We start from the raw sequence: 20,769 nt of genomic DNA, 5'->3' as shown, positions 1-20,769 counted from the left end.
CTGGGGCACTGCACTTGAGTACATTTTGAGAACCTGGAGTCAAGACCATTTGCTTGAAATTGTATTGTGGTATAAAAAACTGTAAATGAAATTTACTGTGGGCATAATACTGAAGTTCCGGGAATATGGTATTGCGAACAGCATGTTTCAGAAAATTTTGAATTTTAACGCAAAAAGAGTTGAAATAAATGTAGCACTGTTACTGTATTAATAAATACAATGCATTAGACTAGTGAGGTTTAAGGCACTGAGGCGTTTGTGAAAGTTCTTGACTATTACTGCTTGAAAGTTTTCAACAGAGCAATTCAGAGTTTGTTGGAAGATTGTGCATCTGGAATTGGATTGTTCAGTGTTATTGACTGCATTGTGTTATTCACATTCACTGAAAAAATGTGACAAAATTAAATGCTTGATGACTTATACGTATAAGATCAGGGAATATTTTTTGCCTATTTTTCGGGACTAATTATCACATTTTTTGGCTTCTTTAATCAGGACAAGTTTGTGTTATGTCAGCAGGAAAAAACAGTGAGTACATTGTATAACGTTTTTTCTGTAGTGTTAACCAGGATCCGTGTTTTTTTTTGTCATAAGAGATCAGCAATGAGCATATTTTTGGGGTTTGTATAATCAGAGTATCATGTTTGTATAATCAGAGTATCATGTTTGTATAATCAGAGTATCATGTTTGTATAATCAGAGTATCATGTTTGTATAATCAGAGTATCATGTTTGTATAATCAGAGTATCATGTTTGTATAATCAGAGTATCATGTTTGTATAATCAGAGTATCATGTTTGTATAATCAGAGTATCATGTTTGTATAATCAGAGTATCATGTTTGTATAGATAATCAGAGTATCATGTTTGTTTGGCTGTACAACCAGTATTATTATGTTTTTTGGACTGTTAAATCAGGTTGATGATTTTAAATCAGCAAGAATCTTTTTTTGGGCAGTAAAAGCATGGAGTATCAGTTATTTTTGGATGGTAAAATCAGTAAGTATCACATTTTGTTTGCACTTAAATCAGCAATAGAACGAGTTTGGGGCTGTAAAATCAGCTGGTATCACGTTTTTGGTGAAGATAAATCAGCAAATATTTATGATGTTTTTGAGTTTGTTTAACCAGGATCAGTGTGTCCTTTGTCAGCACAATAATCAACTAGTATATTGTTCTGGGAGGTATACCCGGGATCTGTGTGTTCTTTTTTATCAGAACAATCATTGTGTGTCACGTTTTTTGGTAGTTTAACCAGGATCAGTGTATTATTTGTCAACAGAAAAATAAGTGATTACCATGTTTTTTTGTGTGTAGATTGACCAGGATTAGGGTGTGCTTTTTGGATGTCAAATAATTGAGTATCTCGTTTTAAGGCAGTCAAAGCAGCTTGTTTTGGGCTATAAAATAAGCCAGTATCATGTTTTTGGGCTATAAAATAACAGTGCTCCAGCTAGGCCTAAATCGAAGGGCGCCGCGCCCTGCCCACCCGAACCTCCGCCCTGCCCCCCCCCCCCCCCCCCCCCCCCCCGAACCCTTTTTTTTTTTTTTTACATATGATAATTCATAAATCTCTTATTACATTGTAATTAGATTAATCCTCATTGTAGACATTATATTTGAATGGTTTAATAATAATGGGAATGATACAATTATTTATAACATATGAATTAACATGCAATAGAAAGCATTCCAGAAACACCCGCGCGCTCAAACGTGCCCTTTTCACAAAATACTGCGCGTCGAAAGTGCCCTTTTCACAAAAAAGCCACCCTGCCCTTTTCAAATTCTAGCTGGAGCACTGAATAAGCAATGGTCAAGTTTTTTGGGCTGTTTAATCAGCGAGTATCACGTTAATTGGTAGTTTAACCAAGATCAGTTTGTTGATTGTGCGCAGAATAGTCAGCGAGTATCACTTAGAAAAGTTATGAAATCGTATTTAAGTTCCTTTACATTGGCTGATTTTTTTCAGGCACCAGTGCGGCCAGTTATGTTAACAAAGGAGGCGCCCTGGCGTGCACTTACTGCGGCCGAACATACAAGTTCAAGTCCCAGTTGGAGATCCACCTTCGGGTCCACACCGGAGAGAAACCGTACTCTTGCAAGATATGCGGGAAACGGTTTTCCCAGACCAGTCACCTAAACTCCCATTCGGCTGTGCATCTTGTGTTTAACTCCTGATTTTGCTAATATATTAATCTGAATAGGGTCAAGGTTGGCTTTACCTACATGTACATTTGTATTTTAAAGATTTTGGGAATGGAGATAACATTTGCCAGTTTAGGTTTTATTTTTTCACATGGATGCATAATCAAAATGTTCATAAAAGCAGAAGACAAATAGACGACAAATATTAGTTTAACACTTTGCATGCTGGGAAATTTGTCGTCTGCTAAAATGTCTTCTGCTGAATTTCTAAAATTAGCATTTTCTTCGATTTTTTTCAAAGAATATTATCAGAATAGCAAACAGTTTGGATCCTGATGAGACGCCACGTTCTGTGGCGTCTCATCTGGATCCAAACTGTTTGCAAAGGCCTTCAAAATTCGGTTCCCGCACTGAAAGGGTTAAACAGCTGCACATCTTGTGTTTGACTCTTGATTTTGAAAGTTCAATAGTCTAAAAAGAATCAAAGTTTGCTCTACCTAAGATGTGTGGACTTGAGATAAAATTTGCAAGTTTAGGGTTTATTTTTCACATGATCAGATAATCAAATTAATTTTCATCAAAATAGCGGACAAGTACATGTAGATGAAGAATGTTTTTGGTTAACTGAGTTGTATTGCAGTTGATCAGCAACTAAGAACTTGTAATAATTTATGTACAGTAGTAACATTTTGCATTTTTTTGTTGTAGTAATTTTTTTAATGTTCGTGTAGGTAAGAAATAAACAACGTTGTACATGAATTATTTTCGACTTTAATAAACTGGATGTTGTGTATTCAAAGAAAATCATTTACTTTGTTATGATTTTCAATGTTTTTTTTTCTTTAAAAAAGAATAATTTTAATGGAAAAATACAAAAGCAAAAGCTTTGAAAAAATGAGAGAATGGCCCTTGAGCAAGGTAGCAAGACAATGTTGAAAAGCAAATGAAGAATGGATGTACATGTACAAATGTATAAACCCTTTGCATGCTGAGAAATTTGTCGTCTGCTAAAATGTCGTCTGCTGAATTTCTAAAATTAGCATTTTCTTCGATTTTTTTTTCAGAATACTATCAGGATAGCAAACAGTTTGGATCCTGATGAGACGCCACGTTCTGTGGCGTCTCTTCTGGATCCTAACTGTTTGCAAAGGCCTTCAAAATTCGGTTCCAGCACTGAAAGAGTTAAACAATATATTTGAGGATTTATTTGACAATATGTCTAGCACAATATCAGTGTTCTGCCGTGGATGCGCCCTTGCGTAATTAACAAAAAAAAGAGATTTGTCCCCACCCGTTTTCCGTATATGGGTCTGCCGGCGCACAGGAATTAGAAATAAAAACTAATCCATTCAATGCGTAAGTCGGTAAAGAAATAGAGTGAATGCGTAACTAGAACGAATTATTTCATTGGACGTGACGTTATTTCGCAGCAATTTGTCATTTATTTTAATAACACTTTATTTCATTGGTAAGTTTAGATTATAACAACCAATCAAATACCAAGAAAATTTTCACAGCTATCAAAATGGCGGAAAGGGACTGGTCGAAGAAAACAAAATCAATTTTTTTTTTCCGGAAAGTAAAATAAGAAAATATGACAATAATAATAACACCCCAACAAGTCCAAACATCGTTTAGCAATGACGAAAAAAGTCTGCCCCTTAACATGAAAGCAAACTGGCTTCGAGAATTTTCTTGGTTACTGTTTGACAACAACAAAACGACATGCAATTTGTGCATTAAGCACTAAAAAAAGAAAACGCTTTTACTATCGGTAATTTTAATTTGAAAGAGAATTCCCAGCAGAGGTAGACAGATGTAGATGTAGACATTACATACCTGTAACTGTTCAAACTTTTGATAATATGTTGACAATTGTTTGACAGTTTTAAAAGTTTTTTAAATATTCAAGTTTGAATTAGAATGTTACATCCTGTGGAATAGCTGTAGGAAGAAATCAAGCCAATTTAAGAGTGCAAGTAAAAGGTTATTACTTTCTGAAAATTTAATTCTGCTACAAATATTTTTCTGTGTCCCCAGATTTTTCCCTTTTGTCCCCACATTTTTCACCCTAAAGGGTCCCAGTCCCCAACAGTAAAGATTCACGGCAGAACACTGCAATATAACATTTGAAGGAAAATGAAGTATTTATAAATATGTCAACTTGACTTGAAAGGTCACCAGTGTCGATCACTTTTTCAGATCAGTTGAAAGTTCAGTTTGTGCAATTTGTCCACCATTATGGGAAAAAATGCATTTGCGGGATTGGGATTTTTTCCACTAATTTGGGAATTTTTTTAGGAATCAAATCATAGAACAAAATCATGTATATACTTTGTTGGATGTAATTGAAATCAAATTGAGATATAAAAATCATTTGACACTTATTTGATTTTTTTTCAAACGGAATATTTTTTCTAATTGCAATTTTGTTAAAATTTGCCATTGGGAATGGGTTCGTTTAACGGACCTGTAGACAGTAGACACAGCTAAAAATGGCCTGTTTGTGTCAAGCATGGCAAGTTTACTTTGTATCCGATATAGACACTTTCTGTGTAAACCCTTTTGGAAACTCATCATAAGAGGTATCCTTTTTCAGACCAGATGAAAGTGTGGTCATGTGAGATTTGTGGGCGAGGATTTCACAAGCGCTACAACCTGGTGACACATCTGCGTGTCCACACGGGAGAGAGGCCGTACCAGTGTGACGTGTGTCACAAACGATTCAGTCAGAAAGTACACATGCAGTCCCATAGGATCGGCCATTATAGCATCAACTGAATCGTTTATATGAGCCGTGTTCTGAGAAAACTGGGAATAATGCATGTGCGTAAAGTGTCTTCCCAGATTAGCCTGTGCAGTTCCCACAGGCTAATCAGGGAAGACACTTTCCGCTTTTATGGTATTTTAAGTTTCAAGGAAGTCCCTCCAAGTTTAGGCGGAAAGTTTCGTCCCTGATTAGCCTGTGTGGACTGCGCAGGCTAATCTGGGATGACACTTTACGCACATGCATTAAACCCAGTTTTCTCAGAACAAGGCGCATATGTACGTTGATGCAAATTGATGAATAAATATTTATCACCGAAATCGTTATATATGTATTCTGCATGATGATGAAAAGTGATGAATAAATATTTATCAACTAAATCGTTTTGTATGCATTCTGCATGATGATGAAAAGTGACAAATTGACGAAATCTTTGTATGTATTGTACATGTACATGACGATGAAAATCAATGAATAAACATTGAACAATACAAGATGTTTGTGGACTTTTGTTATATTATTATGCTTATGCTTCATTTTTATATCAATTGATATATTGATATCAATTGAGGCAGACTCCTGCTTGTTGATGCAAGCATTTTGCAATTTTGTCACTTTTTACGACGCCATATTATCTGCCTTGAATAAAGTGGATGTAAAAGTTACTATGAAACTAACACAAAAATGGACTTTATATTACACTTATTGTTGTGTGTGTTTTTGTTAAGTAATCTACATGAAATTAACCCATTTATGCCTTGCGTCTAGAAAAAAGGCCTTGGCAAACACGTAGACCCAGATGAGACGCCACATGATGCGGCTTCTCATCAGGGTCTGCGCTGTTTGCTTAAAGGAATTTCTGTAAGAAATATTCTAAATATAGAAATAAATATACTAGACAGCCCTAATTTTGGAAATAAATTGATCCAATTTAGAAGGATGGGAGAGTCCACTAGGCATATAAATATGTTAAAATTTGGCAAAGCAACATTTGTAGAGCAATCAACAAATATTCAGAGACACAAATCTAGACTTCAGTATATTGACCCCTGCAAAAATTTCATTTGACACCTGAACAATTTAAAGCAAAGGGTCATTTGATGCCTGGTTTTCAAAAGCTGTTGAAATCCCTGCTTTAAGATTGACTAAATCGTTGTATGGATTCTACATGATCACAAAAAGTGAGGAATTAACATTGAAAAAAAATCTGTATGCTCAATTGTCATATTATTATTCTTCATTTTGTATTGCATGTACAAAAAAAATCTGTATGCTCAATTGTCATATCATAATCATTATTCTTCATTTTGTATTGCATGTAAAATATGTAAAATGTGACTGCAAAGACCTTTTCCCAGCATGACCGGGTGCATGATCACATCACAAGCTCGATAGATGTACTTTGATAGGTACATGTATTGAAAGCAGTGCTTTCCACAGGCCATTTAATGGTCCCTCGCCAGGGCTCTTGAGTTTTGAAATCAAAGTCCCTGCACTTGGAATGTTCCAATCAGTGTTTTTTTTCAGTAATTGCAACTAGTAATTCAGGCAATTATGCAAAGTTTGCGAACGCTTTCATCTCAATTATCGATTTGTTCCTAGTTAATGTAGTTTTGGGATCATTATGGGGCCAATTGAACAATGCACTGCAGTTGGCACTCAGGGTTTCCCCAAAGCTTGCTATTTAAGTACCCACATGAACTTGTTTATGTTCTTTTGTCATCTTTGTTATCATTTTTGTTATCAGTTAGTTAGTATGCAGCTCTTCAGCAAACTGTACGAATAGAAGTTGCCTGCCTTTTTAAACACATAAGTGATTTCTTATTTACTAATGTTAATAACATGTTTTACTTTCATTCTACATGTAATTATTATTAATCGTTAGTGCTCAAATAAAAATCTGAAAAAAAAAGCCAAATTGTTTATAAACTTATCCATTTGTGTGCTTCACACTATCAACTAGAAATGGCGCGGCGGAGGCCGACGCGTATCCCCACGCCACATGTTTGACCCAGGGGTGTCCCAGGGTTGGTAATGGGGCCATGCATAGTTGAGATTGACCGTATTGTCATAAGAGAGGTTCAGTATCAATTTGAAGTAAATCGTTGTAGAAATGAAGAAATTATAGTTAAAGGCAATTTTGGGTGTGCATGGCCTATGTGGGGGGGGGGGGGCCCCCCAGGGTTGGTAATGGGGCCATGCATAGCTGAGATTTACCGTATTGTCATAAGAGAGGTTCAGTATCAATTTGAAGTGAATCGGTGTAGAAATGAAGAAATTATAGTAAAAGGCAATTTTGGGTGGGCGTGGCCTATGTGGGCATGGCCTATGTGGGCCGGGTGCCCTAGGGTTGGTAATTGGGCCATGCATAGCTGAGATTGACCGTATTGTCATAAGAGAGGTTCAGTATCAATTTGAAGTGAATCGGTGTAGAAAAGAAGAAATTATAGTTAAAGGCAATTTTGAGTGGGCGTGGCCTATGTGGCCGGGGCGCCTCAGGGTTGGTAATCGGGCCATGCATAGTTGAGATTGACCGTATTGTCATAAGAGAGGCTCAGTATCAAATTTGAAGTAAATCGGTGCAGAAATAGAGAAGTTAATGTAAAATAACATAAAAAAATGAGTGAAAATCTCTGTCCTGGCCCCGCCCCAACCCCCATAACTTTTGACCCAGGGGTCAGATCAAAATTCCGTCACTGTCACCGTCGCACATATGCTCATAGCTACCATGTATGTAAGTTTCAAGCTTCTAATGCTAATAGTGTAGGAGGAGCAGGTGTCCAGGACGCACGGACTGACGCACATCACCACAATATCCCCACTTTTTCTCCAAAAAACGTGGGGATAATAAGTTTCACACCTACAACCTAGTCATCATTTAGACCTTGTTTCTTCTGCTCAGACTTGTACAATTTTGGCATGTTATTGATGTATTGTGGTTAAATAAACGGCACATATATCAGGGGCCAGGAAGTGAGCAAAGTGCTTCATTCTCAACTGTGAAAATAAAACGCAATGGGTCTGATTAATGATTGAAAGTACAATATTTTTCACATGCACAAATAAAAATAAACAAAACCACTACTAAATAAAATCATAAAGCTTGTCATCATTTAGTGAGCTCTGATGTATTACGATGGTCAAACTCATCGGTACCCAAAATGATAGTGATAAAGAACGTGTAAGTTTGCCACATTCCCTCCCCAAAAGTGCAACAGACAAATGTAGCCAGTGTTTTTTTTTGTTTAAATATGTCCACATTGAACCATAGGTGCTCGATGTCAATGACAATGTTTTATTTATTTATTTATTTGTTTTTTTAGTTACCCGTTGTTTATTATAATAAAAATCTTCCGACAAAACTTCTTCTTAAAAAAAGATAGTTCGACTATGTACATAGATATTGAATATCTATACATACATAATCGAACTATCTTTTTTTAAGAAGACGTTTTGTCGGAAGATTTTTATTAATTTAGTATGTGTATGCATTATAATAAACAACGGGTAACTTAAAAATAATTAAATAAATTTGAAAAAAAAACACATTGTCATTGACATCGAGCGCCTATGCATTGAACCTCAAGAAATCCCAATTAATGTTTAATTTTTTAATTTTTAGCTCACCTGAGCACAACGTGCTCATGGTGAGCTTTTGTCATCGCCTTTTATCCGTTGTCCGCTCTGCGTTGTGTGGCGTCAACATTTGCGTCAACATTTGCCTTGTTAACTCTCTAGAGGGCATATTTATTGTCCAATCTTCATGAAATTTGGTCAGAAGGTTGGTCTCAATGATATCTTCGATGTGTTCGAAAATGGTAACGTTTGCTTGAAAAACATGGCTGCCAAGGGGCGGGGCATTTTTCCTTATATGGCTATATATGGCTGTAGTAAAATCTTGTTAACACTCTAGAGGCCACATTTATTGTCCGATCTTCATGAAACTCGGCCAGAAGATTCATCCCAATAATAACTTGGACGAGTTTAAAAATGATGCCGGTTGGTTGAAGAACATGGCCGCCACGGGGCGGGTCATTTTGCCTTATATGGCTATAGTAAAACCTTGTTAACACTCTAGAGGTCACATTTATTTTCCAATCATCATGAAACATGGTCAGAAGATTTGTCCCAATGATATCTTGGATGAGTTCAAAAATGGTAACCTTTGCTTGAAAAACATGGCCACCAGGGGGCGGGGCATTTTTCCTTATATGGCTATATATGGCTATTGTTAAACCTTGTTTACAATCTAGAGGCCACATTTATTGTCCAGTCTTCATGAAATTTGGTCAGAAGATTGGTCTCAATGATATCTTGGATGAGTTTGAAAATAATTATGTTTGCTTGAAAAAAATGGCTTCCAAGGGGCAGGGCAATTTTCCTTATATGGCTATAGTAAAATCTTGTTAGCACTCTATAGGCCACATTTACTGTCCGATCTTCAGAAAACTTTGTCAGAAGATTCATCCCAATAATATCTTGGACGAGTTCAAAAATGATGCCGGTTGGTTGAAAAACATGGCCGCCAGGGGGCGGGGCATTTTTACTTCCAGGGCTATAGTAAAAACCTTGTTAACACTCTAGAGGCCACATTTATTTTCTGATCTTCATGAAACTTGGTCAGAAGATTTGTCCCAATAATATCTTGTTATCTCAGGTGAGCTACTTTTGGCCTTTCAGGCTCTGTTGTTTTTGTTATCAATAAATCTCAACATTAAGTTCATCTCCCAACCTGCTCTATAACTTAAACCTTAGTGAACACGATGTGAAACACACTTTTATTTTCAATTTGTAAGTATTTGTTAAACAACAACTTAAATATCCCAATTTTAGTCAAAACAAGGCATTTTTTCCCAATCCAAAGGAACCAGGCTCCATTCCCAAAATTGTGAATGGTTACACACTGGTTGCACTTGCTTTCTCAGACTATGTGCCAGACGCCAGTTCCCGTCACAAATATATAAAAAACAAAGAGAGATCTTCTGGGTTCAATCCTGCTTGGAAGTCGCAGTTTCCTTGGGTTCAGGAAGTGGACAATGGTATGTGTGCACAGTAAATATCTGTCAACTTTTTCCAGTTTGCAGGGCCCTCGATTTGCACTTTTTACCGCCGAATATCGGCGGCTTCCCCCATGAAAAAAGTACACTTTTTTTTCCCTATTTCAGCTAAAATTCCCCCCTCCAAAAGAAAACATTAAAAAAAACCAAAAAACTTTTATACCTATGTTGCCAGCAAGTATTGTGCTATTAACCTTTGATTAAATGTATGTTTATGCCCCCCTTTGAAGAAGAGGGGGTATATTGCTTTGCACATGTTGGTTGGTCGGTCTGTCGGTCCGTCCACCAGGTGGTTTCTGGATGATAACTCAAGAACATTTGGGCCTAGGATCATGAAACTTTATAGGAACATTGATCATGATTCGCAGATGACCCCTATTGATTTTGAGGTCACTAGGTCAAAGGTCAAGGTCACGGTGACCCGAAATAGTAAAATGGTTTCCGGATGATAACTCAAGAACGCTTATGCCTAGGATCATGAAACTTCATAGGTACATTGATTATGACTCGCAGATGACCCCTATTGATTTTCAGGTCACTAGGTCAAAGGTCAGGGTCACAGTGACCCGAAATAGTAAAATGGTTTCCGGATGATAACTCAAGAACGTTTATGCCTAGGATCATGAAACATGATAGGTAGATTGATCATGACTGGCAGTTGACCCCTATTGATTTTCAGGTCACTATATCAAAGGTCAAGGTCACGGTGACCTGAAATACCATAGGTTTCCACGTGTAGCGCGCTCCCGTGTATAGCGCGCAGGCTGTTTTTTAAATGCAAAAATGGAGAAAAAAATATTTTAAGACAATAAAACCACCAAATCGGATCGAAAATGGCTGCCATTTTACTATTGCACAATCCAATAATCCGGGGCATTGGACAGCTTAATTAAGCATACAAAATAGGAAGCGTCATTATGATTAGGAGCATGGGTTGCATAGCACTATACTTTTCTGACAATTTTGTAATTATCTAGCGAAAGATTAACAGTCCACGTGCATTTCGTAAAAAACGTGAGAAAATAAGAATTAGTGTACATCGTGTGATTTTTTCTCGGGGAAAGCATGGGCATTACCGGTAAATTTGAATGTTGTATGGGAGACAGGGATACAGTTGTTGGGGTACACCAATGCTGAACGTTCAATATTTATACACACAAAATGCAATTGCATATCTTCACGTTCTCAAGTGTCAATTAGTGTCTTAAATGTCAATTAGCGTCTTAACAAGGCGTGGCACATATTACTCAAAAACATCTGCCAATTACGAAGTGCAAAATGACCCCCTTTCACACCTACCGCTACTCGCAAAAAAGATCTCATTCGCACCTACTCTTGCCTGCTCTCCGGAATGTCGACAACAATCCCCATCGGAATTCATCAATAAAGAAGTGTAAAAACACAAACAAAGAAATGTCCGCAAGTTTATTCAAACAAATTTATTTTTTACCAAAACTTCTTCTACTGCATTCATATCTATCAGTAGGGACTTCATGTTGTTTTGACAATGGCCCCTCAGTCTGTACAATTATAGGGTGGTAGTTTTCTGGAAAAAACATTGTGGCCATTTTGATTATTTACGATTACACAACATATTTTTAACCAATTTAGCAGCCAGGTAAGCGTTGTATCAATGTATAGCAGGCACCAGCTTTTTAATTTGAATTTTGGAGGTAAAACACTGCGCGCTATACGTGGAAACCTACGGTAGTAAAATGGTTTCCGGAAGATAACTCAAGAACGCTAATGGCTACGATCATGAAACTTCATAGGTACTTTGATCATGACTCGCAGATGACCCCTATTGATTTTGAGGTCACTAGGTCAAAGGTCAAGGTCATGGTGACCCGAAATAGTAAAATGGTTTCCGGATGATAACTCAAGAACGCTTATGCCTAGGATCATAAAACTTCATAGGTAAATTGATCATGACTTGCAGATGACCCCTATAGATATTGAGGTCACTAGGTCAAAGGTCAAGTTCACAGTGACCCGAAATAGTAAAATGGTTTCCGGATGATAACTGAAGAACACTTATTCCTAGGATCACGAAACTTGATAGGTAGATTTAGCGTGACTCGCAGATGACCCCTATTGATTTTCAGGTCACTAGATCAAAGGTCAAGATCACGGTCACCCAAAATAGTAAAATGGTTTCCGGATGATAACTCAAGAACGCTTATTCCTAGGATCATAAAACTTCAGAGGTACATTGATCATGACTGGCAGATGACCCCTATTGATTTTCAGGTCACCAGGTCAAAAAACATATTCACACAATTGCTGTCACTACAAAGGAGAGCCCATATGGGGGGCATGCATGTTTTACAAACAGCCCTTGTTATTTAAATTACATTAAAATATAGCAATTTTAAGTGTTGAATTGTTGGTGAAAAGATCATCTAAAATTCCCCTTTTCGCCCAAAACGACGTGAAATTCTCCCCTTTAAGGGCCCCGGCCCCAATCCCTCAGAGTGTAGCAAGGGCCCTGGTTTGAGACAATCTCATATCAAAATGTAATAATATCACTTATTATGTTTAATACTGCATGCACATTTGTTTACAATTAACACATAAATTAAGGGTTATTTTAATTAAAAAATATTTATTTTTAGCTTAATTGCCCAGAAAGCCTAAGGCTTATTTGAATTGCTTTGGAGTCCATTTCCTGGGGCTAGAACCAATGCTTGGTGTCTAAGGGGGAGATCTAAAGAATGCTCCCACTGTGGGGATCAAACCGGTGACCTCCCAGTCAATTAAAGAGTTAACTTTTCACTCACATAATTAACTTGATAAAAAAATCAACAGCTTTCAGCTTCATTGGTCGTCATAGTTTTGAGCAACCAGGTCTGAAATTTCATCTGGTTTCAGGAATGATGTGCTTGCTCTGTAAAAGACAGGGGAAAAGACCTACACGAGCAAAAGTAGGATCGGCCGCTTGGGTGGATGTTCCATGCACGTATGTCGTTCGTAAGGCATTGACTCGTCATGAGGTATCAGCCAGCCATATCCAGGCTGTCAAGTCAATGGCCACCCTAAAGAATGAGTGGGAGATGGCATAGCCACTGGGTACGCTACAGAAACATAGCCTCATTCGTGTTCCACACCCCTTCCCAATGGCCCCTAACAACCCCGGAGTGTCGGAAAAAACCCTGTGAAAAGCACAAGATCGCTTAATTTTGTGTTAAGAAGAGAAAAAAAATCCATGTGATACCTTGACACCTATTTTATTTGTCAGACTTTTTGTGGATTTAACGATATTAAATAATCAATGAAAGTGTATTTCTGAAAATTATAACCGCCTCTCGTGTGATGCGAAATAACACAAGCCACGAGACTGAATACAAACTCTTGGAACAATTGACTAGCGTAATATTCCTTTTATTATATACACAACTAACGAAAACAGTTAACAATTGTATTTTTGCTTTAACAAAACTGACAAAACAATGACTTAAACGGTACGCCATACATAGTTTATTTAAGACGCGTATGAATACAGTTTATGTAAATTACAGTGAAAACATTTGAACCGGCAAAACACAGGATTCCGACACGCTTACCTTAATGACATCGTTAATCCAATGTTTATAACAATTAAGTTGACAACTTTGATTCGATGTTTATAACAAAAGCGTTGAAACGATATGCAATTCCACTTCTATTCTTCCATGTCTTTATCGAAACTTATTTTAAACCACGCTATCTTATTGTATTCCTATCAAAATTTATATTGATGCATGATAAACACACACTCTGAAAAACATTCTGCATTCGTTCGTTTTAAACACATAGTTTACTGTTAAAAAACACCACGTCCGACATGTCCTTAAATTCCAGATAGTTTAAATAAAACTATTGAATTTCGTCACAGAAATGACGTCACACGATGTACTATGTTATATATTTTGTAATATGGGGGTTTCCTTTTTTCCGTGCGCGTAATGTGACGTCAATTTATGGATCGAAGAAAGTAGTCCGGCTAGTATGGTAATACGGAATTGGAAACAGCAAGTAGCGTAATGCGGGATTTTTTATTTCAACGATTGATACAACCTGTATTTTGTTAAAAGCATTAAACAGGTATTTATTTTATGCTTTCCGATGGTTTATAGAGAAATATCAGTGAATTAAAACTGATAATTTCACTGTATCAAACAATGAAAATTATCAGTGAAAATTATCGATAATTTTCACTGTTTATGTTAAATGAAGTCATTTTTTTTGACAAAATGACGTCATTTACCCAACAAAATTCTTTAGTTAAACTCTTTAACAATGTATATAAACTGTGAAAAAAAGCATAAAATAAAAAGATATTTTTTGGGGTTCGCAGGATTATCGATTTTAATTCACTCGTTATCATATAAAATATTTATTTTCACCTGTGGCTGCGCCACTCGTGAAAATATTATTTTCTATGATCACTTGTGAATTAAAATCGATAATCCACAGAATCCAACAAATATCCTCTATATAATAAATCCGTGTATAACTCACTTTGCTGGAGTATGTATTGTTCACCTAATAAGACTAAGTATTGAATTAAAAAATTAGCCTTGTTCAGCGGAAACTGGGCATATGCATGTGTGTAAAGTGTCGTCCAAGATTAGCTTGTCCCTTATGAGCCTGTGCAGACAGCACAGGAACCACTTTAAGCACATGCATTAAGCTCCTATTTCCCATGCAGACAGCACAGGAACCACTTTAAGCACATGCATTAAGCTCCTATTTCCCAGAGGGTAACCCATACTTTGTTGTACATTTGTATGTGATAATGGATGGAATCATTGAATGCCTCTCTGAAACAATGAACAACCCTATTGGCATGTCATACATACAAAAATGGTCTTGTTTGTTTTCGGAAAAGCATTAAGCTTTTTTGCCCAGATCAGGGTTCAAATTTAAAAAATGTGTTTGTTTTTCAGAAAAGAATTTCTGCTCCGTGTGTGGCAAGATGTTCCCCTCGAAGGCACACCTGAGGATGCACGTGCGGGTCCACACCGGAGAGAGGCCATTCATCTGCAGGGTCTGTGGTAAGGGGTTCACACAGAAGGGCAACATGCATGCTCACATGCTCAGTCATATGGCCCTGCCAACCAACTTGTAGAACGCCCACATGATCAGTTATATGGGCCTGCCAACCAACTTGTAGAACGCACACACGAGCAGATAACCAGCTTGTACAACGCCCACATGATCAGACAACCAACTTGTAGACCGGCTATTGCTGACTTTCAGAGGGAGAAAAATGTATCATTCTATGTCGGACTTGTACATATTTTGACATGCATGATGCAATTTTTTATTTTTTTTAGACTGGTAGACAAAAATTAGTGATTACTTGTTCAATTTTGCAGACAAAATTAAAGAAATGTAATAAGTGTTGTTTATACCTGCAGACATATTTTTGAAGCCTTTATTTGAACAAGAAGTCAACATTGAAGTTCTGTGATGTGGTACTGCAGGTAAATGTTCATGTGTTTAGCCTTATTCTGGCACATTTGCAGACATTTGTTGATATAAATAGAAATTATTCCATTTCGATGTTAAATGAAGCAAGTGTTACTAAAGACTAGAGTATTTTAGTTCATGATATGCATTGATAACAGTTTTCTGTTCTTCCAATTTTCTGTTACTTTAACCTTTATTAGCACGGCTGTTTCTCGGAGAAAACCCGAGGTATTGTCATAGTCAGCTCGTCGTCGTCGTGTCGTCCACAGGCGTTGTGCTAAAACCTTGACATTTTGCTCTACAATCAAAGTGCTTCCACCTACAAGTTTGAAACCTCATATGTAGATGCACCTTGACGAGTTCTACACGCCACACCGATTTTAGGGTCACTAGGTCAAAGGTAAAGGTCCTGTGACCTCTAAACAAAAATAAAAAAAATTCTGACAAGCTTTCGCAGCCGAGCGTGGCACCCGTTATGCGGTGCTCTTGTTCGATATGCCATAATATTAAAATAATAATATAATAAATATAAAATATAAAATAATAATAATATATTAGTTGTAAAAATAAAGATTCGTTTAAAAATAGTTTATTCTTTGTTGTTTATGGTTTAGGATTATGGTGAATAGATGTTAACCATTTCCCACTCAAAAGCAAAGGGAAAATGGCTATGTGCAAACAGCATAAAACCAGAACAGCCTGGGACCTTTTGTGGTGTTGTTATGCTGTTTGCTGCTCATCAGTATCTACGGGTTGGAAATGAAGCCTTTACAACTTGAATTTAGTATGAAAGGTCTCAAATTAACTTTAACTGTCTAAGGGACAATAAATGCGTAAAAATACGTATCTAAGTGGTAAAGGGTTAACCCTTAGCATGCTGGGAAATTTGTCGTCTGCTAAAATGTCAGAATGTGGCGTCTCATCAGGATCCAAACTGTTTGCTATTCTGATAGTATTCTTTGAAAAAATCTTAGAAAATGCTAATTTTAGAAATTCAGCAGACGACATTTTAGCAGACGACAAATTTCCCAGCATGCAAAGGGTTAAGGTCCTGTGGGTCAAGGTCAAGGTCATTATTAAAGGTTTGATGTAATAAAGTATTTGTTAAGTATTTTCAATGTCTATTTATATATATATATATATGTACTTGGCCCTTTGTCCATACTGATAGCATTACTTTGTCCAGCATAGAAAGTTTTTCAAATAAAATGTCAAAAAGTGAACAGCATTATGTGATATGTCTCTCACACAAGAACCAGGTCACTAGGTCTAAGGTCACAAATCAAGGTTTAAGGTGAAATTATAGTATTGAGCTTATTAAGGATTTTGAAATAAGTTTTTGACGTAGTGGCAAACATTCTAAGTGGCTAAAACTGTATAATAAAGGCTTTCTTGTTAATCTTTGCCACAATGCAAACAATTTTCTTTGAGAAAAGTCAAGCAATCGTGTGTCAAAGATCATGCGTCTGATGTCCTTATCCTTGCAAGGTAAACTTCATGTGTATTTGACACTAACCAATTCAATAATAGATACCTGTCTTATCAGTGTTTTAGTTGTCCAATCATTTTGATCATGTGTTAAGGCTCATGTTAGTACTGGACTTATCGGGTTAAACTTCATAACACTGACCAATCACTCTCTGTACCATTGCTGGGAGGCTAACTGACTGATCTCCCTCGATACCAGACAGACAGACAGACGGACGGACGGACAGACAGACAGGACAGACTTATACAATAGTATATCGTCTTCATACTAAAAATACACATCATATTCTGTCATGTGAATGCAAATAATAACATAACATTATATAACATAAAGTCAATACAAATAAACATAACATATGGTAAGAACACATAAGTTCTATCGATGGGTGGTGAAATCTATTCAACAGTATTATTTAGGATTGTATTTCTTACAACTAGAGCTTGTTTGATATATTTGCTTACATTGGAAATTACTAATCTATCACAAGAAACTAATAATTTGTGGAATTGATACACAAATGGGTTAATATAAAATGTATTACTTAATTTTTGTTTCTTAAATCAATGTAACATCTGCATATACATACATACACATATATATATATACCATTACAGGAAGGCACGAGTGCCAGATCTGCAGGAAGTTCTGGCCCTCGCGGGCCCACCTAGAGATGCACGTGCGCACCCATACGGGGGAGAAACCCTTCGCATGTCCCGTGTGTGGGAAACGATTCAATCAGAAGGGAAGCATGAAGTCACATGTGTTCCAGGTCCACATGAATGCCTCCACCTCGAAGAAGGCCTAATAAGACTAATTATGTGAAAATTGTGCTTATTACATGCGTATAACGTGTTGTTTCAGATTAGCTGAGCTGTTTGCACATACGGACGACCTACTCAGCCTTAACTTGATTTTCACTATAAATAAAAGATTTCCTTTACATGTAAATAAAAATCCCATAGAAGTGGAAGTGTCCTACCTGATCAGCCTGTGCACACTGCTCAGGCTAGTCTGGGACAACACTGAAGGCACATGCATTAAGCCCCGTATTCCCAGAAGAAGGAGCAGATGTTCGGGCCGACTGTAGCTGGACAGGATTGTAGAGCATTATAGGACAATGTATATTACTTCATTTTGATAATATGTTACTTGAAGTATTACTTCATTTTGATATACCGTTACTTAACTCTAAACACAATATTACATTTTTATGCCCATGGATCGAATGATCAGGGTATATTGTTTTTGGCCTGTCTGTCATTGTATGTGTCTGTCTGTCATTGTATGTGTCTGTCTGTCATTGTATGTGTCTGTCATTGTATGTGTCTGTCTGTCATTGTATGTGTCTGTCTGTCATTGTATGTGTCTGTCTGTCATTGTATGTTACTGTCATTGTATGTGTCTGTCTGTCATTGTATGTGTCTGTCATTGTATGTGTCTGTCTGTCATTGTATGTGTCTGTCTGTGATTGTATGTGTGTGTCTGTCCCAAAACTTTATCCTTGGTCATAACTTTTGCAATATTGATGATAGCAACTTGATATTTGGCATGCATGTGTATCTTATGGAGCTGCACATTTTGAGTGGTGAAAGGTTGAGGTCATCCTTCAAGGTCAAAGGTCAAATATATGGCTTCAAAGCGGTGCAGTAGGGGGCATTGTGTTTCACAAACACAGCTCTTGGTTTACTTCATTCTTCATTTTGATATATTACTACAGTTTGATACAGTATTACTTCTATTTGACAACAACGTGTGAATATGTACTTAGAATAGTGAGATATAACTGCAATAATTTCAAAAGAAATGACATATTTGATGTTGATAAAATGTCTAGGAGAAAATCATTAAAGATATTTTTTTCCCTGGCTTTTCCCCATGGCCGTTAGGCACAGGGGTGCCACTGTGCCTGAACCTCCAAATCTGGGGTTACCATATGCTATAATTTCAAAATCAGTGAATTATGTACCCCTGTGCTTAAATTTCCAAACATTACTATTATGAACTTGTGTTAGGTGTGAAGTTATGCAGAAATTAATATGGGACACAGGAACAAAAGGAATCACGTTTCCAAAAAGGGGTCTTTGCCTCAATGTCTTAACACAACCATGGGAAAGGCCTGTTTTTGAGGTCTGTAGAGATATTGATGTGTAGCCCTTTCAATTTATTTTGAAACTAAATTGTGTTTACGGAGGAGGGAAGTACATTGTTAAACATGGTAATACACTGTAACTCCAATATAGCGCAGTCAATGGGGTCCAAGCCGCGAAACAGCGTTTTAACGGATCCGCGTTATAGATTTTGAGCTCATTTACTGCAGGGCGCTATAAAAAAAAACAGGTATAGAATAGCCTATAATATAGGTCATGTATATTGCCATGCTGTGTTGACACAAACACATGCATATAAACCGAATCGTATCGATAACAGTATACATACCGCTTTTCTTATGTGCACATTTATCCTATAATCCAATAAAATTGCAACATCACTTAAAAAATAATAATCTTGAACATTAATGATGATATATGTTTAAGAAATTCGTAAACACAACCGTACGCATATATGCCATTTTTAGAAGTGCCAAGAGTACAGTGCATTATGGGGCAGAGCTTTCATTGGACGAGCGACTTTAAATCTTGATTGAATGCAATACGAATCATGTACAAAAAATTGTTTTATTGTGTCATACGCATGCAAAAAACGTGTTTCCCGGTGACTTTCTGATACCGCGCGAAAATGAAAGTGGAACTCTGTTAACAATTACCGGTACACTGCGTTCGCATGTAAATAAATCGTCTGCATTATTTAATTTCTTATACACGAACTGAAAGATTAAATGACATAATACTAGAATGATAATGAAATGACAGAAAAAGTTGTTTTATACAGTAGGCAGTATATTTCACAGCCGCTCATTTAATATAGTCAAACTGCAAATATATAAAAGTAAGAATGTTTCAATCGTTTTGAATTACTTTAATTGTATTACTATCCCGCTTGCACTTAACTTATGGAAATTATCGCACTGAACCGCTCTGATGAGGAATACATGTAATAAACACTGACACGCAAGTTTTTCACACCTTTATTGACATTACACAACAGATTAACACCAATTAGCTGTCGGTGTTGTTTAACCTCGAGGCGATTACAATCGGTTCAACGGACGGTTGAATAAAGCAATCAACATGTGATTGCCGCCATCTTTGAATTGTCAGAAAATACATGAAGTTGCATAATACGGATTTGAATCAGAAATCAAATGGAAGGTTGGAGAAAAAATGGGATCCAAGCACCCTCAGCGTTATATTGGATTCAACGTTATAACGGAGCGCGTTATATTGGAGTTACAGTGTAACATCATTTATGAAACTTGTAAGAAATAATGTGATGATTTTTACTTATAGTAGCTGTATCTTTACTATTTTGTTTCTGATTTTAGACATAATGGCATGTGCATAAATGTAACATTGTTTATTTGTTGTAAAAAAACGCACACGAAAATATTGCATTTTTTCTATTGAAATAAATTTAGAATGTAAGAAGAAAATGTTGTTTTTTTCTGCTGGTGTGACTTTTCAAATACTAATTATTTGTAAGTGCTGTTGATTGTTATGTTAAATTAATTTGACATGTATCCCGTAAGAATTTGTAAGAAAATGTACTTAACGTGAAATATCTATGTCAGAATAGCCAGTCGCCAAAATAACCAACTTATATCTCACTAGTAAAATTTCTTAATCTTTTCCTGTTCAGAAGCAATGAAAATAGCTATCTGCAACCTGCATTAAAACAGAACAGCCTGGATATAAGTTGCAGGCTGTTCAGGTTTTATGCTCTTTGCTGCTCAGCA

The 20,769-nt window shown here is 36.7% G+C and overlaps 1 protein-coding gene across 5 annotated transcripts in view; it reads left to right on the top strand.

Annotated features, from left to right (window-relative positions):
• LOC127864624 (zinc finger protein with KRAB and SCAN domains 5-like) overlaps nt 1-20,442 on the top strand; it is a 32,058-nt gene extending 11,616 nt beyond the window's left edge. The window contains exons 5-6 of one of the 5 annotated variants that reach the window (XR_008042154.1): nt 1,974-2,357; nt 2,567-2,953. Coding sequence is in view for 4 of the 5 variants with exons in the window: in XM_052404475.1 (XP_052260435.1) it covers nt 9,842-9,955; nt 12,845-13,035 (305 nt within the window). In the remaining variant the exon portion in view is untranslated. Of the gene's footprint in view, nt 1-1,973; nt 2,358-2,566; nt 2,954-9,841; nt 9,956-12,844; nt 13,740-14,901; nt 16,015-17,530 lie in introns of those variants that run through there. The other 4 variants (XM_052404475.1, XM_052404477.1, XM_052404478.1 and 1 more) reach the window with 4 other exon arrangements.
• Nucleotides 20,443-20,769: the final 327 nt, after the last annotated feature.

Source organism: Dreissena polymorpha, chromosome 1, assembly GCF_020536995.1.
Source record: "Dreissena polymorpha isolate Duluth1 chromosome 1, UMN_Dpol_1.0, whole genome shotgun sequence".
In the NCBI taxonomy this organism is placed as follows: domain Eukaryota; kingdom Metazoa; phylum Mollusca; class Bivalvia; order Myida; family Dreissenidae; genus Dreissena; species Dreissena polymorpha.
This window is presented reverse-complemented; position numbering and strand designations above follow the sequence as displayed.